Source organism: Suricata suricatta, chromosome 10, assembly GCF_006229205.1.
Source record: "Suricata suricatta isolate VVHF042 chromosome 10, meerkat_22Aug2017_6uvM2_HiC, whole genome shotgun sequence".
NCBI classification, from domain to species: Eukaryota; Metazoa; Chordata; class Mammalia; order Carnivora; family Herpestidae; genus Suricata; species Suricata suricatta.
This window is the reverse complement of record NC_043709.1, coordinates 14,957,247-14,982,518: the sequence shown is the minus strand read 5'-3', so window position 1 is coordinate 14,982,518 and position 25,272 is coordinate 14,957,247. Positions and strand designations below refer to the sequence as shown.

Sequence of the window (25,272 nt, the reverse complement as noted above, 5' to 3'; positions counted from 1 at the left end):
TCCCCCAGGAATGTTGAGATAGAAAAGATCCGCTGCAGGAAACACAGAAATGGAGCACCAAGTTTTACTTCACCTTTAAAATGGCCTTCCTTACCCAATTCTTCAGTCTTCCTTGTGTCTGTCTGCAAGGGGGTGCTGAATCCTATTCCCCCAGCTCCTAAAATAGGCTTAGTTATTTCCACTATATCAACATTCTAAAATTTATCAGAAACCAATGAGTGTATTACTTAATGATTTCTTAAATTACCATCGTTTTATCTAGCCATCTCCTAAAATTCTTAAGCATCTAGAGGGTTTTACATTTTGTCAGTTTCTCTTCCCAATCCCTACCATTTTCAAGGTATCCAATTAAAAAGTAAATTAATGGAATTAGCAATATGTATGGAATAGGTCACCGCTCAGGTCACTGTCTAATAATCTTCAAACAGACCTGGGTAGGCAGAGCCCAATAATCTACTTAGGGCTGCTTAGAGCAGTCTGTTGGCCCCGACACCTGTTTAGTTGAGTATTGAGAAGTCACTCGGCTGTGCCTTCCTGAGCTTTCTTTTGTCCTCTCTCCTTCCCTCCCTCGTTCTCTATTTTTTCTTTCCCTTTTCTTCCTTTTAAAGTTTTTATTGAAAAGTTTTTGGTCAGCAGGCTCTGTGCTAATAAGCACTGAGGATCCAGCAGGGGGCAAAGTCGACGAGACACCTACCCTCATGGTGCCTCTAGTCTGAGGGGGGGTGGTATTAAATAAATCATTCATAAATGGGTGTAAGATTACAGACTGTGGTAGGCACTATGAAGAACTACAGTGCAGGAGAGGATCTGACTTAGTCTGGGGTTAAGAGATAGGGGATACTAAGGGAAGAATGAGGTTTCAGACAGCAGAAACAGCATGTACAAAGGCCCTGGGGTGGTAGGAATCATGGTTCTCTGGAAAAATGAAAGAAAGATGTGTCTGGGTCAGAGAACAAAGGCAGGGGTGGGAGAAGCTTCTTGTGAGGTCAGCAAGGACCAGACACATGCTTTGTAAAGATTTTGACATTCAGCTTAAAGAGCACGGGAGGCCACTGAAGTGTTCTAAGAACAGGGCGTGGAAGAGCTGTGTTAGTGATTTATGCATCTTCATTTGTCTCTGTAGGAGCAATGCAGTCATACACGTGGTCTCTGACCTATACGGTGACCACGGCAGCAGGGTCCCCAGCTGAAAACGCCCAGCAGCTGCCCTGCATGAGGAGTACTCATGTGCCTTCTTCCTCCGTCACACACCGGATACCAGTTTATCCGCACAGAGAGGAGCATGGGTAGGTGACCTTCCTGGAATGCATGCCACCACCATACTTTTAAATTTGGTTTTAAACAGCAGGGTTCACTTGCAGCTGTTTTCTGAAAGGGCAGGAAGAGCGGTGCCCACTGTAGAGACTTCAGAGGGCTCGGCACTGTAGGGTACTGTGGCGAACTGTCTCTTGCAGGCCCCACGAGACCAGAGAGGTGGGCATTAGCGAGCCCATTTCACAGATGAGGAAACAGAGTTGTTCAAGTTCTGTTCCCCAGGGTCACACAGCTGGTAAATGCAGGACGCAGGCTGAGCATCTGTCTGACTCCAGAGCCTGTGTGCTTCCTTCTTTTCTGCTTTAGAGCCTCAGCAGAGAACTCCCTTCCAGCAGTTCCCCCAGGTGGGAAGCCTTCATGGTGGGTCCGGGTCTCCTACGACTGGATTAGAGGAGGACTTCCCACCCGACGGCTGAAGGTCCCTGGAGGACAGTAGTTACTAACAGGGTTCAGGAATCCCTGTGGGCACCAAATCTCTGTGCTTTGTGCCACAAAGAAAGAAATCCTTCGTTTTGCCCATTTTTTCCTAAATCTATGTGGTGGTGGTGGTGGTGGTATGAAGAATAAACTGCAAGTCCATTTACAAGCGTTACCTGAATCATAGTAGTTTCTGGCCATCATGCATGTCTTCATGAAAAGACACTAATCTCCTAATGTCTAACGTGCAGTAATCCGAAAACCACTTACGACATTAAAAAAGGCCCCTGATGCTCAAGGAGGTAAGACTCTGCCCTGTGGGTGCTGTGAGCAGGTTCCAGCAGCAACAGGAAGAGGCCCTCTCCGGTTTCCTCCACACAGCGGCCCAGCATCACCAGCCAGGTGACGACCAAGGCTGCACACAGGCCTGGCTGTGGGCCCGGCTTCACGCGCCCCTGGCCGGTGACTAGGGCAGCCACTATTTTCTTGGGGGACCTCTTAGAGTGTCTTCCCACACATTTAGAATAGACTGAAATCTGTTTCAGGAAGCTTTTTGACCCTGGAGCAATGGCAGAATAGACACCCACGCAGTCTTGTGGCAGCATTTTTGCGGTAAAGATGTTATTAAGAAGAACAGTGATAAGAATATCCCAAGTTTTACAGGAATTTCTATTTTCTAGATGTCCTCACATATGTGACCCCCGGAGTAACGAGGGGCAGCATTTTTTACAAGTGTGAGAAACAAGGCTGTGGGAAGCCCGTGTTCCCACAGCCAGAGGGTATGGAGCCAGGCTCCGCACGGGAGGCTCTGAGAGCCGGCTGACCGTGCCCCAGGGTTCACCGCCCGCTCCGCGCCCAGACAGCTCCTCGGAACACACTACGTCCTTCCCCCGCTTAGGGGCAAGCGAAGGCCTGAACAATACAAAACCTAAATCCCAAAGTAACCTCTTCTTTCCCTCCTGTTTGACTTCGGGCTGTAATGTGGGGCTTTTCAACAGAGCAGGAGAGTAGAGGTTTCCATCACTAATGATGTTTTGCTCAGAGCTGGCGTTTCATTCCCTAAGCACTCTCTGGGTGGTGAGGGAGGTGTGCCGAGCTGAGAAGGAAAATCAACTTGGGAGTTTAAACTCACCACAACAGGGTGGAGGTGGTAAGAACCAAAAAGAAGGAGAACAATGGAAAATGAGAAAGAAGAACTAAAAGAGAAAGGAAAGATGAGGTTGATTGTTAAGGGTGTCAAAGTGACTTGCTGTCCCTGCCGTGACTCACAATATTCAATACTCAATGTGCTTCCTGCGGTGTAGGTACTCGGGGAGCTACAACTATGGGAGCTATGGCAACCAGCACCCTCCCCCGATGCAGAGCCAGTACCCAGCCCTTCCCCATGACACAGCCATCTCGGGACCGCTGCACTATGCCCCCTACCACAGGAGCTCTGCACAGGTGAGTGGTCGGGCCTGCTGGTTTGTCCAGGCCCGGGCAGGCTTGGTGGCAGGTCTAGTCACCTTAACACAGCTAATAAGTGCCTTCTGGATACAGTGTGCAGCCTGGGTGTCACCAGGGAGAGGATGGCCTTCTCCTCAGGGGCTCCTCCATCCTTCAGCGGCTGCCCACAGTGGGTGCTCAGCCAGCGGTCATGCTCTACTCTCTCACACGCACATGGGTGCGCACCAGTTGTCTTTAGTTCTGCCCTCCCTTTGGCCTCTCTGATCCCAGCATCCAGTCGGCTGCCATGTCTGCTGCCCTTTCTCAGGCAACCCCCCTCACTTGGGATCTTTTGTCTCCCATCCTCCTGGTGCTGACCCTCATTGAGTCCAGTCAAGACTATTACCTCGGTGTCATTGTAACTAGTCCCTGGGTCTCACGTCTGTTCCTTTCCAGTCCAGTCCACACACACAACCTCACCAGAAGAATCCTCCTGAAATGGGCCCTTTATCAGATTGTTCTCAGGCCACACATTTCCTTTGGCTCTTCCCTTGTCTAACAAACCAAGTCAACTCCCTGCAGCCTGTGCTGAACGGAAATCGTGGTTGTACCTATCATCCAGTGTTGGGTCCTCCACTTGTCTCAGACACTTCCTCTTGCTCTGGTCACCAGTTCTATTCAATTCCACATCCTCAATGTCTCTGAACCCCCAGTGTCCTTGCCTTAGCTCAGGTCTAACCTAGACAGTGACAAGACCCTTCCCATCAGTCTCTATGTCACTAAACTTGCCCCATTTCTGATCTATCCTCTATGCTGCAGCTGGAGGAGTCTTTTGGAAAAATCCTGACTGGCCATTAACACTCTCCTTCTTTTCATGTCATCGCATTCAGAGTCAAGTTCAATTCCTTGGCATGCCTCCTATGACTTGTAACCATCTGGCTTCTGCCTGCCTCTGTGGCCTCCCAACCACCCACCACCATTTGCTCCAGCCTTGCCAACCCATGTGCAATTCGCACACATTGTTCTCTCAGGCTGCGACTTTCTTTTCCAACCTTCTGCTTGTTGTTCAGGACAGCAACCCTTCCTTCTTCCAGGACCTTATGAGGTGGCACTGGTCTAGACTCACACAGCGCCTCTGTTGGTGACCCTCCTCACACCCCGTTATTGTCACTGCCTACCCTGACTCCTACAGGAGACCCCAGGGCTCCTTGAAAGCAAAAATTAAGCCTAATATTCCTGGGCCACAGGTCATGGCACCTGTCAAAAGCAATAGCTAACTTTTACTGAACACTTGTATGTGCCAGGCTCTGTGGCGAGCACTTAACACATCGTCACGGTGATCCTTGCAGAAAAGAAGTGGGCGTCACCTGCCTGAGGATTTGAAGCCAGGCAGTGGGACCCCTGTGTGTCCAAGCTCTTGCGCATGGCCCTCTGCCACCTCTCTGCCGGCATTCACTAAGGGTGTCTCGAACAGATGAGGAGACAGGAAGTGAGGCAACACAAACAAAGGAGTGCAGAGGACACTCACTCCATCCCGCCGGTGGGGAAGGGAGCCCAGGAGGTAAGCAGAGAGCTCTGCTTGAGGAGGGCACTCAGGATAAACTGGAAAGGGGCCCAATCAAGGCAGGGAGCCCTGCAGCAGAGCACTTACAGACATCGAGAATCGAGATAGTGGGACTTGAGCAAGGGTGGAGGCCATGATTGCATCAGCTGTCAGCACACAGATGGGCCTCCAAGGGAAGGCACTGAGGAGAGTGTATCCACAATACACGGGCACTTGGGGCAAACAATGTCTGTTTTGATTTACATCTGCAGTACCAGGGGAAGCCCCAGTACAATCCCCAAACAAGCCAAGAAGTCGATTCCACTAAACCATCACCTGGGGAATTCATTATAGGTCTCCAACTGCATCACACAGAGAAGCCAGCTCCTCAGGTACTGCTTCCTTTGGGAGCAAAGTCTGTGCTCCTCACTGTGATCTGCACAATGACTCAGAGCTGCTGCCAGAGCCTGGGTCACACTTAGCAGCAGTAGACGCAGATCATGCATGTGTTCATGCGTTCATTTATTCATTCATTTACTCCTCAAATGATGGTCAGGTGCTGAGTGTGTGGCAAGTGCACTCTAGCCTCTGATAATAGTGGAGAAGGGGACAAAAGTACACCTGCTTTTGAAGAACTTATGTTCCAGGAGGAGACAGTCATCTGAGCAGCAGTGGCGAGAGAGATCAAGCTAAAGTCCCAAGCCACAGTGCCTGGCATTGTGTTCCCTCCCTTGTCCCTCCTCATGAGATTTCTGGGGTGATATTTTTATTTTTATTTTTTTAATGTTTATTTATTTTGAAAGGGAGAATAAGTGAGTAGGGGAGGGACAGAACAGAAGGTTGGAGAGAGAGAGAGAGAGAGAGAGAGAGAGAATTCCAAGCAACGCCCAACATGGGGCTCAATCTCCTAAACCATGAGATCATGACCTGAGCCAAAATCAAGAGTCAGATGCTTAACTGACTGAGCCACTCAGGCACCCTGGGGTGATATTTTTAAAGACATTGCCATAAAAAGAAACCAGGGTCTCCTAAAGGCCCATGGGGTCCCTGGTGATCAAAGACAGGTTTGCAGCCTCCACTCTGGAAGCCAGACAGTCCCCGAATGGAGCATTATCATTTGATAGAAGTTCTTCATTGAAGGGCCAAGGACTAATTGAAAGCCCACGGAGGAAGAGGTGACAGGTCAGTCAGCCCCTTCAGCACCATGCCCAGGGGCCCTTCAGCAAAGTCTTTTGACAACTGCTGACCCCACCATGCACTCACACTCTACGCTTAAAGGGTTATGCCTTAGCCTCCATTTGTACAGTGAGGTGAGAAGTCATTGACATCATCGCTTTACCTAGTTTGATGGGGATCAGGGATAGTGCTTCTGGAGAAGGTAGGGTCTAAAGACAGAGTCCTTTGTTTTGTTTTTCATTAACATTTATGCATCAAGCCCTGTTTTAGGCACTTTTAAATACATGGACTCCCTTCTCGTAGCAACTTTAGGAAGAAGGCATTTTCTTCCAGTTTTTAAAAAAGAGGAAACAGCCTAATAAGGTAATTTGCCCCATCTTATGTATCCATTAAGTAGCAAAGCAGACTCCCATGCAAATTCGCCAGCTTTGAACCCCAAGCCCAGGGCAATGAACACTGCACCCAGTATGTTCTGGAGGGTTGGCCGCAAATTCAGTAAGTTACTGCAACTATTCTCAATCAGTTTCAAGTTTCAAGTTACCAAAAAAAAAAAAAAAAAAAGAATCACATACCCTAGACTCACTTTCTCTCCTCTTGTGGTACTTTGGTTTAATGTTGAGCAGAATGGGGACAATCCACTGCAGGGTTAATTAGGGTTTTTTTTTTTTTAGCTTTCCAGAGCAGAGGTCAAGCTGTTCCAGTCCTGAGTACTGAATATCACACTTCATTATATCAGACTCACTGGGGAAAAGATGAGTCTGAATTGAAGAAAAACCATAGTTATAGAATATGATTAAGGAATGCAAGTGGTCATCAGCCCAAGTGTAACTGAAACTAACTTCTGCAGATGAAAACCTGTCTTAAAGACGGATACAACACATCTGCGAAGGGCAGTGATTGCATGCATCCCAGCATTCATTTGCTCAAAATAATTTGAAGTCATTTGGTTTTTGAAACAGAGTCTGTGTGTGCTCTTATTTATACTAGTTATTTGCACAACACATGCTTTCCTCTAGGGTAACAACAAAGGTAAACCTCCACTCCTGCTCGAATTCTAGTAATTTCTGAATTAGTGAGTCCAGGTGGAGGAGGTTTCACACTGTAAGGCTTCAATTATTTCAGAAAAACACCCTTCTTGCAACTACGCTACACTTATTCACATCAAACTAAGTGAACAAGGGATGGTCTCAGCTGTGTCTTCCCAGGTGTCCGTTCTTAGGCTCGACCGAAAAGAGAAAACAAACAAGACTAAAGACATGGCTATTTCTGAGCCTCATTCAACATGTGTTTGTGGAACTTCTACCCTGTCAGCAGCCATGAATGTGAACTAGATGCCTGAGCTCAAAAGCCATTTGACCAACTATGGCTAGAAATTCACGTACAGTAGACTAGAAAGCTTTTCTCTGTTCCTCATCTTGCCGGCCCATCGATTAACTCTCACAGAACCTCTCGGGCCCAGCACGGCCCAGGGCCAGTTTGGTTAGGTGTTCCACTTTGGGACAGCATCTTGAGCCAAAGAGGACAAAAATCAATCAACCATAGTGGTATAAGATCTGTTACTATAGAGCCAGGCTTCCTGGGTTCAAATCCCAACTTTGCCTCTAGTTCGTTCTATGCCTCAATTTCCTTATCTAAAAAATGGGGAGAATTATAGTAATATTTCTTAGGGTTGTGAGGGTTAAGTGAGTTAATAAAGGTTAGAACAGGGCCTGGCCCATAGTGAACACTATTCATATTTATTATTATTATCTCTCATAACACCACAGTTGTTATGTTTTGCATAATATCTACATCTCCTGCTATACTACCTCTATGAATATAGGGAACAGGTGTTTTTTTTCCTGATTGTTATATCGCCAGGACCCAGAATAGATGTGGTTTGTAATAGGCACTCAGTTAAATACTTGTCAGTGAAATGGATGGATCCTTGCTCTGGTACTAAGCTGCTGTGTAACTTCAAGCAGATCATTTCCCTTCTCTTGACTTCAGTCCCCTCATCTGTGAAATGAGAGGTAGGACCAGATGGTCAGTCACTAAAGCTCTTCCTGTTATTAATGGACCATGATTGTAGAGGCAAAAAGAAAATAATAGCTAACACATTTTGAAAACTTACTGTGTGGGAATCCTAAGTGTTTCATGTGTATTAACTCAGTCCAGCCCCTAAAAGCTCAGTGGATGTGGACTGTCCACTGGCAACACTGTGGTGCAGTGTGAGAGCCGCCTTTCATAGGAAAACAGTTTGCGCTCCTGACTGGGCCACCTTTCACCCCTTGCCCAAGTAGCAGCCCATTTGGTGAGGGTCAGGGATAAAGGGCTCATTCTTCCCCTCTCCACGTGCAGGAAAATCAGCCTTGGTGTGGGGAGTTGTTTCTCAAAATAGAACTTCCTCATATGATTCTAGAGAGGCCCAGAGTCCATCACAGCTGAGATGGCCATCTGACAGAAACTTCGACTCCTCATGTTCTCTCTCTCTCTCTCTCTTTCTCTCTCTCTCTCTCTCTCTCTCTCTCTCTCTCACACACACACACACACACACACACACACACACACACACACGTGAGCCCACAAGCACTCCTCACCTCTTTCAAAGAGTGGGAACTGGAGACTTATCTCCAGGTTAACATCAGTAGCGACAGCATGTGATTTAACCCAGAAAATGGTTAACTTCCTGTTATGGGCCCTCAACAAAAAGTGGCTTTATTCTGTGCAGAGCTCGCTGGACCCCAGAGTTTGTGCCCAGCATGCTTAAGGACGCTGCATGAAACCGGATGTAAAGTGTGAAAGGTGAGGCTGGTGCCACAGGCCGGCCTCAGCCGCTCCCACCACACTAAATAGAAGCTTCTTTGGTGGCGTTAATCACCAGGCTGAGGCAGCGGGCACTCCAGCCTTCCAGCCTCTTGTCTTTCAATGGTCTCTTCACCACGGGGGAAAACGAGTCACTGACTCATTTGCAATTAGCTGACCTAACAGGACAGATTTTTCCATGCTGGATTCTGTGGTAACAGGATTTTATTGTCCCATTAGGGATATTTTGAGCCAGTCTCATTTCCAGGCAATTACTCTTTTGAGTCTGTGACACAACCCCTGGGCACAGCTGCATCTAGGGTCCTTGATGAGGCACAAAGCCACACTCTCTGGGGCTCTATGAGAAAGAGGCTCCAAGTCCATACTGTGACATTTTACCTACACTGGCCAAGGCAAGTGGGGCTCTGTCCGAACCAGCAAGATGAGGCCCTGTGGTGTGTAGGGGAGGAGGGAGCTTCAAGAAAGAGACACGAAGACATAACGGGTGTCTTCCTCTCTTGTGGGATTCCGTTGTGGCAGGCTGTGCTAGGTTTGCACCAGAGCGATGTGGGGGGAAGTGCTGCCCCAGCACTGGGTTGGATGCCCGGCCTTGCGCTAGCCTGCAGTGTGACTTTGGGCGGGATGCTTCACCTCCTGAGTCCTCGTTTTCTCATCTGTATTCACAAGGTTGAATTATATGATCCCGAAGCTTATTTCTAGGGGTAATACCCTGGTGTTCAGCCACCAGATAGTTACGGGGGTGCCAAGCAGCGTTCCAGATGTTGGCAATATGGTAGCGAATATGACATAGCCCTACCAGGAGCTTATGAATAGAAGCCAGTGGAAAGAAGCTGCTAACAAGCAGGATGGTGAGCTCCTGACCTGAGAGGCAGAGGGTGAAACACTTAGTTTCTTGAGATAGGAGGTTCAGAAAAGTCTCTGAGGAGGTGACATGTGAGCTGAGATCTGAAAAAGGATCAAAGAGGCAGGCATGCAAGGACCGTGGGGGTAGGGGTGGGAAACAAAGTTTTAGGCACAGCGAACAGGTCGGACGAATTCTCTAAAAGGGGAACCGGCTCGGCATGCCATTGGATGGGAGAGGAGGCCTCCGTGGCAGCGAGAGCGCCATGAGGTGAGGTGACGCTTGCAGGGAGCTTACTTGAGAGTCTATCAGGAGGGGGAGCAATCTGTTGGAAAAAATGAAAGACTGTTTTATAATAACATTTCTTAATATTACCTGTTTGGTGGCTGGGATCTTGTTTTCTCGGGCAGGGCCCAATCCCATCCTGGTCTCAGGTCTGAGGGGTCACACGGCTGCCATACACACGGCATTCTGTACAGTCCCACACGGGCACATGGATACACTAGGCATTTCTGATCTGATTTTGGGATCGGAGAGCCTTGGTATGCTGTCCACAGTCTCCTTGGCAACCGCCCTGGGTGCCTTCTCCTTTGAGTTCCCAGACACCACCTACACGCTTCCCCCTCTTTCCTACCTGTTCTTTTCACTGTGAAGTGGCTGCCGTTTCTATGTAAGGCACGCTGTGCTGTGTAAGAGAAAGCCTTCACTACTGAAAGTTGGAGCCCTCTTCCTTGACCTATGAATACCTGTTTCTCTTTGCCTGCTTTGGCCCTAACAGCCTTCCCCTGCTTCCTTCGGGCTCCTAGTCAAAGGCAGAATGGTTCCCTTTGGCCCCCTCGACTATGGGGAACAGCCATTGTTGTCATAGCCCCTTCTTTCAGCTGTCTAGGCTTCAGCCTGTCTGTCTCCCTCACAGGAGGCAGCCTCCCACCGAATCCCTCGGGGGCTCCACTCTCCAACTGTCAGGGAAGACAGATGGGGAGCAGAAGAATTCATACATTCACACACACACACACACATGCACACACACTCTCCCCCACTCGCTGTTTTTGCCATCCTCGTTGACTGGCTCCTGTCCTTGATGGGGTGGCCCTAAGTAGCCCAGCAAGGAAATCTTTGTGTCGACTAGCCTAGCCGGCAAACTGGGAGCTCTCAAAGAGAGCCCGGAGCTCCTCCCCTTCCTCCCCAGTGATTGTACTAAAAGGGGCTTATTTGCATAGCTGTCTTGGAAACAGAGAAGAATGTAGAAGAAGCACTTCAGAGGCACTTCTCTTACTCCTAATTCTCTCTAGAACTGCTTCCCCTCTTCGGTCCTATACAAAAGCACCCCTCCCATCCCCTCTCAATTGGCTTATCTGGACTCCTTCCTCCACATTCACACCAAGCCCAACAATTTGCCATTTCCTACTTGTGCATCTTTCAAAACTTCAGTGAATGTGAACCCAAAAGAGAGCTGTTCTCTAAATGATAGGCACTGATAATAAGCTTTGAAGCTGTTGGCTTGCTTCCTCTTCAGATGCCTGCTTTTAGGCTGTAGTTCATCACTGAATCAACTGTAAAATGCTATTTTTAATAGTGTCACTGTGTTTTTCTTGGTAGTATTGCTCTCGGGTTGATGGAGTAGGACCTATAACATCTCGATAACTAATGGTGAAATTCACAGCCATACATCCATATATCCATATCTATTTGGACCTGCTGTTCTCTCTCTCCCTCTCCTTCTCCCTCTCCCTACCCCCCCCTTCTCTCCCTCTCCCTTCTCTTATTCCCAGTGGGCCTCTTCCTTCTTTGGATTTGACTTCCCCAAATATTCCAGATTAAGAGCACAAAATCAGTATTACTACTTGAGTGAACACCAGCCCTACTCTGGATTTGAAATCCTTTGCCTTTCTCCTGTTGGTTACTTCCTAGACCAAGGTTCCGTCTTTTGGAAGTTCACTGATTCCTTCCTACCAACTTCCATTAATCACACCTTAAGAAATTTAACTTAAACTGTGAATATGACCCATATTGTGTGTATGCAACTTCCAAGCTAATTTTAACTTTGTGGAATTTCTTTCCCCTCAACAAGTACCCTTTCAATAGCCCCACTTCCCGGATGGAACCCTGTTTGATGAGCAGTACTCCAAGACTGCATCCTACCCCAGTCACCCCCCGATGGCCAGAGGTGCCCACAGCCAACACGTGCTACACAAGCCCATCTGTGCATTCCACGAGGTACGGAAACTCTAGTGACATGTATACACCCCTGACCACGCGCAGGAATTCTGAGTATGAGCATATGCAACACTTTCCTGGCTTTGCTTACATCAACGGAGAGGCCTCCACAGGATGGGCTAAATGACTGCTATCACAGGAATCCATATTTAATATTAATAATAATTATTAATAATAATAAACCCAACAACCCACCCCCAGAAGACTTTATCTCTACACATCATAACTCGTGGACTATTCCTAAGTGTCCATTTTCCTAATGAATGTGAGTCTGGGATTCAATGTGGGATAAATAAACTTTAGTTCAGAAACAGGACTCACTAAATACCAGTGAGATTGGTTTCCTGTAGCCAAGCCAGACTTGACTGCTTCTATAGAGCACTATTTTGGGCAGGCCAATCTGTGCCTTTTCCCTCTGTTCCATGACTTTGCTTTGTGTTGGCAAACACTCCCTGTAAGCTACTTATTTTCCTGTTGACAAAATCTCATTAGTCTTGATGGATACTAGAGACAGAGTCTGGTTTGTGTTCTTGGATGGGCACATAATTTACCAAGAGCATTCACCTTGCCATCTGTCATCTCACCGTCCAGTGAACAGCCCTCAGGTATGTTCTACGCATCCCTTCTTCCTGGTGGTGCCATCACTGCTTCCTGGAGCACTGGGGCTAAATTCTGGTGTCTGGAAGACTCTAGATTCCCTGTTATTACACTCATGTCATTCACAGTACCTGCATTGTCTTGGAATGTAAGCACTGTCTAGAGGGAAGGAAGAGGCCTGTTCTGTATGCCTTAAGTTGATTGAGGTTTGTAGGGGACCGGTTCTTCTACATACAAATATTTGTCCTAAGTTTGCACAATGGCTAGTGTCAGCAAAAGGCAGGAGAGGGGCTTTTAAAATTCTGTGAGAATGTGGATATGTGGTGTGGAGTATCACACTCAGCTCTGCTGTATTAACTTTGTGAAACCAGATGGACCAAACGTTAACTTACCAAGCACCAAGTGTGAAAATGACTTTCATGGTTCCTTCATAAGACCATAATAATTTCCGACACTTTGATAGAAAAAAATTTTTTTTCAAAGCTGTGCCTTTGAGCCTATACTATACTGTGTATGTGTGGAAATAAAAATGTATTGTACTTTCTGAAAATTTTTTTCGTAGGCATTTTTCTGTCAGATTTGTAGCAATTTGTGAGGTTTGTTAGAGATTAACATAGGTTTTCTTTCTGTATTATAAAATGCACCAAGCAATTATGGTGGACCTATTACCCTATGGGTAAGAAATAAATGGAGATATGACATCGGATGTTTTAGCAGTTGTTCTGTAAATAAAATCTTTGATCACACCACTCAGTGTGATAATCATGTCTACAGCTAAAATGGAAATAGTTTTTTCTGTACAGTTGTGCAAGATATGAATGGTTTCACACTCAAATAAAAAGTATTGAAATGACCTGATTTCTTCATTTTCATTCTGCATTTGACATGACTTTGTGTGGGGGGGAGGCAGGGGAGACAGAGATAGAGAGACAGAGAGAGAGATAAACAGCATTCTGAATACTCAGGGTGTAAGTAGGCAAAACAAAGTGGTCTTATCTGGTTGTTCTTATCCATGTCTCCCATCATCTTGTCATAAAGCAATCATTAAATTGTGGATAGGCCACACATCCAGTCCTTGAACGATTTAGTATCTACAGCCTAATTGAGGTTCGTAGGGGACCAGTTCTACACACAGAGATCTGTCTTAGGTTTGCACAGTGGCCGCGACAGCAAAGGATAGGAAACTTTCAGCCCTTACAGGGAATATTATTCTTCACTACCAGCATCATTAAGAGGTCCCCTGGTACTAGTTCATTATGCTTTAATGATCTATGGGTGTAAAGATATTTCAAGTGCAGTGCTTTAAATACTAATAAACTTCTGGAAGAGAACAGTAACATTACTGAATACTTAATAAGTATCAAAAAGTCCTTCTCTAGCACTGCATTTTGATTCTAGGACTGAGGAGTGAGGATATAGAGACAAGATGACTGTTTTGTCCAAACGTTAAAGAGTAGGATCTATGAGAAATTCAGAGCCACAGATTTCCAGAAATGGCAGCAGTGACTATTTTAACTAAAAGGCAAGAGAATTTGACAACTCGATTTGCATGTTGAAAGATTTATTTTTAAAGCAAGCTCTTACTTGCTATTACATAACATATTTATACCTAAAAATGATTTTAGGATTAAAATGATATATTTTACATAGGATCCCATTAAAAATATTTCACTATGTTGGGACACCTGGGTGGCTCAGTTGGTTAAGCATCCAACTTCAGCTCAGTCATGATCTCATGGTCCAGGGTTTGAGCCCCACGTCGGGCTCTATGCTGATAGAGCTTAGAGCCTGCTTCAGATTCTGTCTCCCTCTCTCTCTAACCCTCCTCTCTCACACTCTGTCTCCCTCCCTTCCTCCTTCTCTCTCTCCCTCAAAAATAAGATAAAACATTAAAAAGAATGTCACTATGTTGTTCAACAAAAAGAAAGTAGATGTTGAATTTCACTCCCAGAAGGTAAATCAGTTCACTCTTGGCCACAGTGCACTAGTTGGCCCTGAAAGAAAGAGAGCAGGGTGGGGGAGGGGAGGAGAAGAAAAAGTCAGGTTCAGTCACCGCATAACATGAACCATACCTGTTGCTCTCATACAATTCAAAGCTAGTGCTTCACAAAGGAAAGGATGTAGTAAGTCTGACTTTTAACTTACCAAGCACACAAAAGAAGCAACTGCCAAATTGTCTAACCAGGTAGCAGCAGCACCTAACACTCCAGCTCAAGTAACAGCCACGAGGTCATTAAATGTACGGGTCTTTAGGCAAAAATAGTCATGATCAACACGGGCCCGAGTCCCAGAGAATAGAGTGGTCATTCCAATAACTTTGCAGGGGAGAGAATGTGTGCCTCCTCACAGCAGAGCAGAGAACTGGGGGTCAGCGCTGTAGGAAGAGGGTGGCTTTCGATGAGGACAAGTGGTTCCTGAGCACTCTCTCCAGAACACAAGGTGTCCATGTCTTGGGAGTTGAGTGTGCTCCTTGTGTTCCCAATTGTTCTAAACCTTCCATTTCAGAAGGGAGAAGGATCTGATTAGAAAAAGACAACAGCTGCTGTGAACTCATGACTCAAATGCACCTTCTCTGCCTCTGATGGTTCCTCGCCAGTCACCAGAGTGGGAATGGGCAAGGCTGGCAGCTGGGAGTAGGGCCAGTCACTTGTCAGAGGAAGAACAGAGGAGTCTTGGCAATAAAGGGACACTCCCCTCCTTAGGACTCTTTCTGAAAAGGACTCTGCCAGCTTGAAACTGGCTGAAGTTATGAACAGCAGCCAGGATGGCTCACCCACGTTGCAGGCCTGTGGCGTCCTAGGCATCCATCCTGCTGTGTCCTTTTGTCAGGCCGCTAGTATAGCCCAGGTCTGGGGAAAAAGGGAATCTGTGGCCCCTCTGACACTGCAGCCCAGTCAGAGACCAATCAAACGTGTGGCATTGGGGAAGCCCAACCCAAATGGGGAGAGGGACTGAAATCGTGGAAAGAGAACTGAAAGGGACTCTTGGTTCACCACCACGTGACCTTGGAGGAGCCACCTCTGTACTCTGGACCTCAGGGGGCCATGTTCGAGAACTACCACATCCCAAATTGTGGCCTGTGTGCTGCTGCTGGACCAGGGCCGGCAGATCTGGGTGAGGAGGGTGGACAGCTTCGGGGAAGCAACGGGTGGACTGGCAGCTGGGCAGTGATTCAGAGAGACAGCCACAGGAGAGGACGACGGCTCCACCAGCTGGTGCTCAGAAGCAGTCCGAGGTCTGTGCCCAGGAGCTTGCCGCCCATGAGCTTGCCCATATACCTGCCCTCCACCACCAAGCAAGCCGTATCCGTCTCCTCAGAGCCGGCCCCACCCTCCCACATGACTCTGGAGAGTGGTCTTCTGCTATTTTCCTTGCCTCCAGCTTTGTCCTTCACATTTGCTTTAAAGTGACATCAATCACAATGTCCAGAGTGAATCTGGCCATGGAAAGAGCAAAAACAGGCTGGCTGTCCCAACTATTTATATCTCTTAAAGGCAGAATCACAAGATTAAAAAAAAAAATTAAATGCTGAGAAGGGATGGTATAAATACTCCCTTTTCATACACGGAAAAAGAAAGAGAGGGGAGTGGGTCAATATAGGTTTCCTGAGGCACAGAGTTCACACTTCGACGAGGACCAGAAGTATGCAAATCATCATCACTGGGGAGCTTAGGAGAAAAATGGATATACTCACACTCATTGGCTTCAAAGTGAGGTAGCACTGAGATTAAATCTTGGTTCCACCAAAGATGTGGAAGGGACATTCCTTGTCTCAGTAGGCTTGGACTTCAGTGGTTCTCAACTCTGGCTGCCCATTAGAGTTACCCTGTCAACTTTTTAAAACTATTGATGTATAGGTCACACCACAGTAAATAATGGGCCTGGAATGTGACCCAACCCCAGCATCAGTAGCTTTGTGATTGTAACTTGCAGCCAAGGTTAAGAAACACAACCACCTTCCACCTTGAGGTTCTAAGATCCAGGGGCTGCTATTCCCTGAGTATGCACCCGAGTTTTTTTGCCCAGGGTTCCAGTCTGTCCAGAGTGGAGAAGAGTGCCACTCCCCCTTCCCTGGAATCTACACCATTGGGTTTCCCCCCCCACAGCTGACAAAGCTTTCCCTAAGGGCACTGTTTTGTTTGCCCTTCAGCCCAGCCCACCTCCCTACCACTCTGTGCCGCCTGCCCTCCTAACCTGGACCTTCTCTGCTTCAGTTCCTTGGCAGCCTCCCAAGCTGAGCCAGCTTGGACACAGCCCCTGTGGTTTCCTCTTCTTCCAAGAAGGTCAGAACCTTTTGTGCTTCGTCAGCCTCCTCCCTGAAGCTCTTCCCCCAATGCCTCCCCCTGCACATCACCCCCCCCCGCCAGCCTTCTCACCCCCATATTTTGCTGCTGCTGGTGTAGGTGAGACGGAAGACGTGGGCCCCAGGAGTTGAGAAAGGAGCTGTTGCTAGGAAAGGAGTGTGGGTGAAGAGAGGTGGTGGGCGGGAGAAATAGGGCTCCCCAGTTGTATTCTACTTTTTGCCATCATACATGCCTCAAGAGCTAAAACCAGTTGTTTGAGAACTATGATGAAAAATAATGAGCTCTGACCATGACAGCAGGGGTGAGGGAATCAGCCTCAGGAACAGCTGCAGCGCTGCCACTTGATATTTGTAATAGTCTCCTGAGAGGTGGGAAGAGCTGTGGAGAGGAGTTGAGAAGGAGTGAATTCTCCAGGGAGTGCCAAACTGTGCCCCCACCAGGGCTGGTATCCAAAATGTCCTGGCCTGCGCTCCACCTCTAAGACACCATCAGCTGCAGGAACTGACATGTAGTCAAGGCAGGGTGACCGTCTAAACGAGGACCCTGCAGCACACTGGGCGGCCCATTTCTGACACGGCTCTGCCTTCACTCACGGAGGCTCCCATTTCTTGGGGTCTGCTCTACGCCGGGCACGCAGATGCCTCTTCTTCATTCCTCACAACCTCCTTGCAATTTCAGGGGTACAACCATTTCTGTTTACAGGTGAAGAAACGGAGGTGCTGAGCCTCACCCCAAGTCACACACAATAAGTGGCAGGGCTGAGATTTGAGGACAGAACTGCCCTGCTCCGGAGTCTGTGTTCTTCCTACGACAACACACTGCCTTCTTCCTCCTTCCTCCTTTTGTCTCCACTCCACCCCACCCCCATGCTTCTCTCCTAAGCGCCTTTGGCTGTTGCAGATTTTAAATCAACCTTGACCATGGTAATAGAACCTACTGGGGTTGAAAAGAGTTTCAGAAGTTCTGGGAAATTCTTGTGTGCACTAAATGAAGGCAGTTTCTAGGCTGGGCACCAGACTGTCCCCCACACTCAGAGTGGCATTCCACTCACTGTAAGTTAACAGCAGACTCGCTTTCCCTCTTGTCATTTCCCAGGGTACATATAAACCAATACGTTATCAAGCACCAAGATTTGGTCATTCTATACAGAAACAGGAACAAAAGAAAATCAGTAATAATGTAAAAAAAAAATACCAGGTCACAGGAGGATTTTTATTACCAGGTTGAAAAAAGACTCTGCAGGGGAGGCGCAATGAGCCAAGTATTCACCAGAATGAAGTCATTTGAAGCGGGGAGGCGAGGTGAGGGGGGACTGGCTACCACTTGCTGTTCAGGTCACTACCCTTTGACAGCAGTGGCCTCTGACCTCAACAACCCTACAATTCTGTTTTGACTGACCCTGAAACCCATGAAATTCAGATGTAGGCACTGCCCAAAAGTTGAGATAAAGCTGACTAATATGGGAAAAGCTCCCGGTATGTGCCCCTAGCTGAAAGGAGCTGGCAGTTCTTTGGCGGTAGATGCAATTTATTCTGGCCTCCTCCTTTCAGGGAAATGCTAATCCTTCATAGGCAACTGGAGGGGAAGACTAAAATGTGTTGATGATGAATGACAATAATCCTTTGTCCACTTCTGCCTCCTCCTAGGGTTGAACCTTAAGAGTTTAATCAAATGTTGGTAAGTAAATTAATGCTTTACTGCATAGAGTTAAAAAGGAAGTGGTGGGAAGAAGGGCTGTGAGAATATATTTCTTCTGACATGTGAATCTCAAATACTTTATTGCAAAGGCACTGATATGGGGCATGTGTGTGTGTGTTGGGTGTTTTAGTCTCATTTGCAAATGCACACATAAGACAGTATCCCCAAAGCATCTTATGTTAAAGAATATCAGTGTTAAAGACATTAACTTCAAGGTTTAAAAACCAAAGCACTGTGCTGGAATTACTTTTCTGTTGTTAAACATCAGCAACAACAAAATTCAGGTGTTTGTGCATCAATAGGAATAACATGATCTTTATCCCCAGATCTTCACATCATTGTGAGGGAGGCTGCATTTTTCATTCCAGTTCAGCTAACATGTAAGTGGCTACTCTACACCTGGTCTGCTGTGCTGGCCACTCGGAGAGCCCTCTCTTTTAATGCTTATAACATCCTCCAAAGTAAGTATTCTAATGCTCATTACAGTTGAGAAAATCAGTGCTCAATGAGGGAGAGTGACTTACCCTTGTACACCCAGAGACAGAGTTAAAATTCAAACTAGTCTTTTGGCTTTCAAATTTCCAGAGGGTTTTAAGGAATTTGACAAATGATGGGCACACCGAGAGTCGGGACTCAAACCCAGGTTTTCCGATCACCAGTCCTGGGTCTTTTGCCACATTACAGCACTGCCACCCAAAGCGCTAGGTTTTCCCAAGAGGTATTTGGATGGGATTCCAAGCCAGCGAGATGCAAATAGGTCTGACCCACATTCCAGCTCTTGGATAAATAAAAACTCCTAAAGGGCAGAGCCCATTTTGTGTGCTTAATTTGAGAGTCCCACTGTGGACAGTCAGTATTAAATAGGTACATTTGCCAAGGACTAACAGCATGGGTTCAATTTTAGCAATTAAAATACTGGGGATATGGCTGAGGATCCTAACAAAGGTGCTGAAAAGCTGGATCAAGTAATCCTAGATTTCCAGTAGTTAGAAAAACTTTGAAGTCACCCAGTCCAACTCTAATTTTATAAATGAGACCCTGAGAAATTAAAATAATGTGCACAAGGATCTGACACTGGCTGGCCACAGACCCTCTCCTGCCTCCCAGTGCTATTTAACTTGATGAAATATGGAGTGGTAACAGAATGCTTTCAGGAATGTAACATGCCATAAACTGAAGTTGGATTGGCTGTCTATGGAGTCATCATTGATTATGAAATGTCCTTCAGATTTAACTTTTACTTATCCCACTGACCAACTGACCTCTATAAAACCCCCATTGCTGACTTTCAAGTTCAACCAAGTCAGTATTTCTCAATACGTGTCTCATTAATCGTGGTCTCCTGAACTTCTTTCATGGCATTCTCCCCTATCTGCTGGCCCTCCAAGCTCCCTCAACCATTCTTTCTTTATAATTTACCTTTCCCACGAAGGTTTCTCTGCTTGTCTTCCCATTGATGTTTATCTTGCTGCGATTTGCACAGTACGTATGTTCAATTCCTTTCTTCCTATTAGAAAAGATGCACTTATTGCCTGGCTGTGTCTTATATCCCCAAAGGACAGGATCAATTGTTTCTACTTTTTTTTTTTATGGTGCCTAAGACAATGCTGTGCTCCAAAAAGCACCAAATAGTTGTGAAAGGCACGAATCCTGTTCATTAATTTTGCTACAAAAGGGAGACCTCATTATTGGTAGAAAATGAAATTAAAATCACTTTCTTCTGCTAGGTTATTCTGAATTTTCAAAGACTAACTAATGAGTCACATGCACGTTAGTAGTTCAGGGGCACCTGGGTGGCTCAGTCAGTTTAAGTGTCTGACTCCTGATTTCAGCTCAGGTCATGATCTTGTAGCTTGTGGGTTCTAGCTCTGAGGGTGCAGAGCCTGCTTGGGATTCTCTCTCCCTCTCTCCCTACCCCTCTCCTGCTAGCATTCCCTCTCTCTCTTAAAATAAACTTAAAAAAAAACTAGTTCAGTGGTTGATACTCTATCAAAATATTAGTTCAGTGGTTCTCAACCCTGGCTGCTCACTCAAATCAACTTAGAAGCTTTTAAAACTACCACTGCCCTGGCCTCACCACAGATCAACTGGATCAGAGTCTTTGCAGGCATGCCCAAGCAATGAGCTGCATATGGTGTATTGGTATTTGATTTGCACATATTGATTTATACAACCTTACTCTTATGAATAGATTGTTCTAAAGAACGAGCATGATCAAATATGGTTTTGTTCTTAGAATCACAAAATTTTAGAACTGAGAAAGAACTAAGATAATATCTGGACCAACCCCTTTATTTTTCAGCTGAAGACTCTGTGGCTTAAGAGAGATTGAGTAGCCTGATACAGTGGTGAGGTGATTGCTGAGTGACCGGTCATATCCTGAATTAGTAGAATTCTCTGAACTCCAGTTCTGGAGCTGTAGCAAGTAGACCAAAGTGTTCAGTTTTTAAATTTCTTTCTTCTAAAGAAAATGTGCAAAAAATACGGTATGTGGTGTGCATGTAAGGTTTGGATTTTAAAAGCTGTTAGCACCAGGTACTCCTTAAAGACCAGTTTGGCACATTCCATCTAGCCCATTGTCACGTTGGAAGAAATGCCATAGTGGGATATATCAAAGTCCAAAGCAAATGACTAGTATATATTTGCAGGCTTTTTCACTGGCCCTAAGCCCTGGCATTTTATGCTATCAGAGCCCAGAGCACTTCTAGCCCTTAACTATACCACTTATAAGCAGACTTACTGCTTATGAGCAAGCTAATCAACACCCTGAACTTCCCTTTTCTCTATAAAAAGAAGATAGTGCCTGTCCTGTTGACCTTGCAGTTTTCAGCTATTATAAGGATTAAATCAGATGATCTATGTATGGATGTCTTGAGAATAGTAAAGCGCTGTGTATATATCTGTATAGAATTATTATGTTGTTAGTTTTTAGAGCAATGACTTGTGAATAGGTATGTATTACTTTGATTACCTAGGCTCTAAATCCTAATTCCTTGGTACCATGCCACCCAAGAATCAACAGGAAGTGGAGTTAGTGCTGGACTAGAGACTCTAGTCACTGAAAGTATCCCATAACTAAATATTCAGGGAGGTAAAGTGATGTAGTGACCCAGGATTTAGCTGGTCTAGGCTCTAGTCCCAGAGTCTGCTTTGAACTATTGACTTTGGACAAGTCACTTAATTTTTCTGGGACCAGAGTCTCGTCAGTGGTCAAAGGATGACTTGAATTAGAGTCAAAGATCCTTTGATTTGTAAAATCAGAATATTAGTTCTTAATTAAAATTACTAAAGTGTGATTTCCTGAGCTGTTAATTGATGTGGTTTCACATTCTTTAAATCTCTTTTTAGAAGTACAGGGTTGGAGCTTAAAAACATAAGCCTATTTCTGGTAAACAGACATTTAGAACACATGTGTAAGACCCTTGTTAAAAGAAACCTCTCTACTCAATACCTTATGCTTGCTAGTATCCTGTCCTGATGCCCTTGCTCCAAAAATATTTACCCAAAAGGCATGTAATACACTACTGGACACAGAGTAGGTACCCAAATACTGTTACTCTACAGCTCTCAGTAGGAGTCCTAGCTCTTATTACTTAATCCATCTGAGACTGTTTTCTTATTTTTAAATGGGAAAATAGGACCTTCCTCAATGATCCACTGAGACAGTGTATATTAAAATGCAGAAAAAAGTCAGGTGCCTAAGTGGCTCAGTTGGTTCAGCATCCAACTCTTGATTTTGGCTCAGGGTCATGGGATTTAGCCCTGTGTTGGGCTCTGCACTGAGTGGGGAGCCTGTTTGGGATTCTGTCTCTCCCTCTCTTTTCTTCTGCCCCTCTCCTCTGCTTATGCTCTAAAAAAATAAAAATAAATGTTTTATAAACTGTTAAAAACAATTGCAAGATATTACTATTACCAAGGAATGTAGACCACTCTAAGTGTACTTTTTCAAGAGATTAAAATCCTTCTGCATTAGTTTATCATGGACCTACCCCAGTGCCTGGCTCAACAAATATGCTCAATGAATGCTGCATGAAAAGCATAATCTGCAGAAAACCCAAGAGCTCCATGGCCTTAGATTCCACACTTCTTTTTCTCTCCAAATTTCCAGAGCTAACACAGCATCTGACAGAAGAACACAATAATTATCAGATGAAAAATTGTTATCCCCTCCAGTTCCTCTTCAGCACAATAGACATGGGCAGAAGAGGCATCAAAGATGATTTCTCATACAGGCTGCTTGGACTGGAACTGGAAGTTATTTGGAAAATTCACCCACTCTCTAATAGCTTGGGAAACAAACAAAAAAGCATAGACTCGAGTTCAAGTTCAGTTTCCAAATTGTGCAATCTTGGTAAATTAATCTATGAACCCCTCTGAGACTGTTTCCTCATCTTACAATGAGAGTAGTACCAACCTCACAGAGTTAAGTACTAGAATGGAAGCTATGTAAGAGCAAGGACTTTATTTGAGGTCCGCTGTCTCTACCCTGAACAGTACTGAACTGTGTTGAACGGTGCCAGACACAGCACAGGTTCTCCAATACTCGTTCACTGATGTTGTGAAGCACTGACCGAGACGACACAAGTAAAGTACGTAACAATGCTTGCACGTAGTAAACACTTAGCAAATGTGGACCTCTTCCATCTTCACTATCCCCATCACCACTACCATTACTAGTACCTAAGGATTATGGGACTCGGGGTTGGAGAGCAACCACCTTTAGAGAAAGACCCGGATTCAAATCTAATCTAATTCCCCATTTACCAGTTTTGTGACATAGGACAATATTACTTAACCTATGTTGGTTCCTTTGGTTCCAGAAAAATCTCCACGTCGTGAGAATCAGAAGCTATACGGCAACGACCTAACACTGAATCTGGAGCCCCCTCCCCCCCACCTCGCCCAGGCACGCGATACGTGGCAGCAACTAAGTAAGGCAAAAAACAATACACACACACACACACACACACACACAACCAAAATCCCCCTTTCTCCAGATTACTGTAGCTGAATACCTAACATTACCGCAAACAAGTGGAGGAAGGAAAGCATTTCAAAGAGACCGAAACCGCTAAACAAGAGAAAGAGGGAATTAAGCCGGTGTTTGACAGTTCCCACCAAGGGGTGCCAGTTTCCGCGACTGTCAGCCTGTCTGACCAGCCAAGGCTCAAGCAGGACAACCGGCTCTGACAGGAACAAAAAGGAGGCAGAACACACGCTTACACCCTCCCCCTAACGGTCTCTTGGCCGCTAGCCGCTGGCCTCTGGCTGCCGCGGGACTCCCGTTTCCGGCCCCGGGCGGACCACAGCTCCCAGCATGCCTTTGGCGGGAAGTCTTTCCCGCTGGATGACTACTAATCCCGGCATGCCATTCGGCGCTCCAGTAAATTAGATGGAAGAGTGGAATGACTCCAAAGAACGCAGGGAATTGTAGTCCATGCAGCTGCTGGCTCTCAGAGGGGCGGGGAAGAGCCGGGTCGCTCTTGTCAGCTGAGGAGAATGATTCATAGAGGAGGGTCAGGAGAGAAGAACGGTTCTGTCTGCAAAAGCCCACTTAAAAAATCTGAACTCTTCTGCGAGAGAGGGCGAGGCAGGAGAGTAAGCGAGGCCTCGCGCCTGACCCCGCCTCAGGCCGCTCGTCAGGCCTCCATCGAGTCCTGGGCCTTGTCAGGGGCGGCCGCGAGGCGCTGGTTGCTGGGGGACCGGTGACGTCGCGGGGTGAAAGTTGAGGGGCGGTGACGTCGGCCCTGCCCGGGCGGAGGCTGGCGGGTTGGAGGCAGGAGGGAGGGAGGGAAGGAGGGAAGGAAGGAAGCTGGGAACGAGCGAGCGAGCGGGGGCGCGAGGCGTTTACCTGGAGGCAGCGGCTTGGGCGCGCAGAGCGGCCGCAGCTCCCCCGCACCTGCGGCCATGGATGAGGAGCGCGCCCTCTACATCGTCCGGGCCGGCGAGGCGGGGGCTATCGAGCGGGTCCTGAGGGATTACAGCGATAAGGTAAAGCGCCCTGGCCCCGGGCGTGCGGTAGAGCACCCCCGGGCCGCCCTCGGGGCTTGCACATCGCATCCCTCCCAACCCCCCTCATTCCGGGGATGCGCGCTGCTCTCCCCAGAAAACGTTTCCGGCTTGGGCATGCGTGTTTGTGCCCCCAGCCTTTCCCGTGCGTGCATCCTGCATCCCCCTGCCCCCACTCTGGCGCCCACCCCTCTGATTCCGGCCCAGCAGACTGTCCTACGGTCCTCCTCCCCAGCGTGCAAGTCACACCCCCAGAATCCGTAGATGTGCGTCTGTGCCCTGTGCCCCACTCTTGGATGCATGAATGCACGCGAGGCTTCCTCACCTGTATAGCATGAAAATCCGTGTTTCCGTGCTTATACACGGCTCTTGATAAGCATAAGACCCGTCAGCCACGATGGCAGTTCTTTATATACCTATAGAACTGTACAGTTTTCAAAGCTTGAGGTCTCATATATGGTCTAACTTGATTCTCAGAGTGTTTATAGGGTAGACGGTGTCATCTTCCCCATTTTATAGATGAGAAAACCGAGGGGCAAAGAACTGAAATCATGCCAAGGTCATGGACATACTAGGTTGTACGTGGGGGGAGATTCTGACTCCTCCTAATACCTGATTATTTGTAGCGCATTAACAGTTTTCTCATCCATTATCTCATTTAATTTTGACAGCAGTCCTGTGAGGTTTTATCTTCCTTTTGCTACTGAGATTCTGTATCAGTTAAGTAACTTGCCCAAGGTCATACTTGTGAGCTGGGATTCCAACCTAAGTCTTCAAACCATTCATTGTTCTTTCCACTTTACAACTCTGCAGTAAAAAGGCATCTTGTTTTAAATCCCAGCCACTTCTCTGAATATTTCTCCAGGAACCGTTAGCTCTCCATTGCTCTTTCTTCCAGGAATCTTACATGCTCACTTCAAAAGGTA

General features: G+C 46.7%; 2 protein-coding genes and 1 long non-coding RNA gene across 11 annotated transcripts in view; 2 read left to right on the top strand and 1 right to left on the bottom strand.

Moving 5' to 3' along the window:
* RFX4 (regulatory factor X4) overlaps positions 1 to 13,188 on the top strand; it is a 158,793-nt gene extending 145,605 nt beyond the window's left edge. For all 3 annotated transcript variants that reach the window (XM_029953171.1, XM_029953170.1, XM_029953172.1), the window contains 3 exons: positions 1,124 to 1,286; positions 3,036 to 3,174; positions 11,593 to 13,188. In XM_029953171.1, the coding sequence (XP_029809031.1) occupies positions 1,124 to 1,286; positions 3,036 to 3,174; positions 11,593 to 11,865 (575 nt within the window). In that variant the 3' untranslated portion in view covers positions 11,866 to 13,188. The remainder of the gene's footprint in view (positions 1 to 1,123; positions 1,287 to 3,035; positions 3,175 to 11,592) is intronic.
* LOC115303396 overlaps positions 1 to 24,457 on the bottom strand; it is a 51,383-nt gene extending 26,926 nt beyond the window's left edge. For both annotated transcript variants that reach the window (XR_003914025.1, XR_003914024.1), the window contains exon 1: positions 24,189 to 24,457. This is a non-coding gene — a long non-coding RNA (uncharacterized LOC115303396). The remainder of the gene's footprint in view (positions 1 to 24,188) is intronic.
* The window catches only part of RIC8B (RIC8 guanine nucleotide exchange factor B), a 98,779-nt gene continuing 97,641 nt past the window's right edge, over positions 24,135 to 25,272 (top strand). For all 6 annotated transcript variants that reach the window (XR_003914022.1, XR_003914020.1, XR_003914021.1 and 3 more), the window contains exon 1: positions 24,135 to 24,328. Coding sequence is in view for 3 of the 6 variants with exons in the window: in XM_029953175.1 (XP_029809035.1) it covers positions 24,245 to 24,328 (84 nt within the window). In the remaining 3 variants the exon portion in view is untranslated. The remainder of the gene's footprint in view (positions 24,329 to 25,272) is intronic.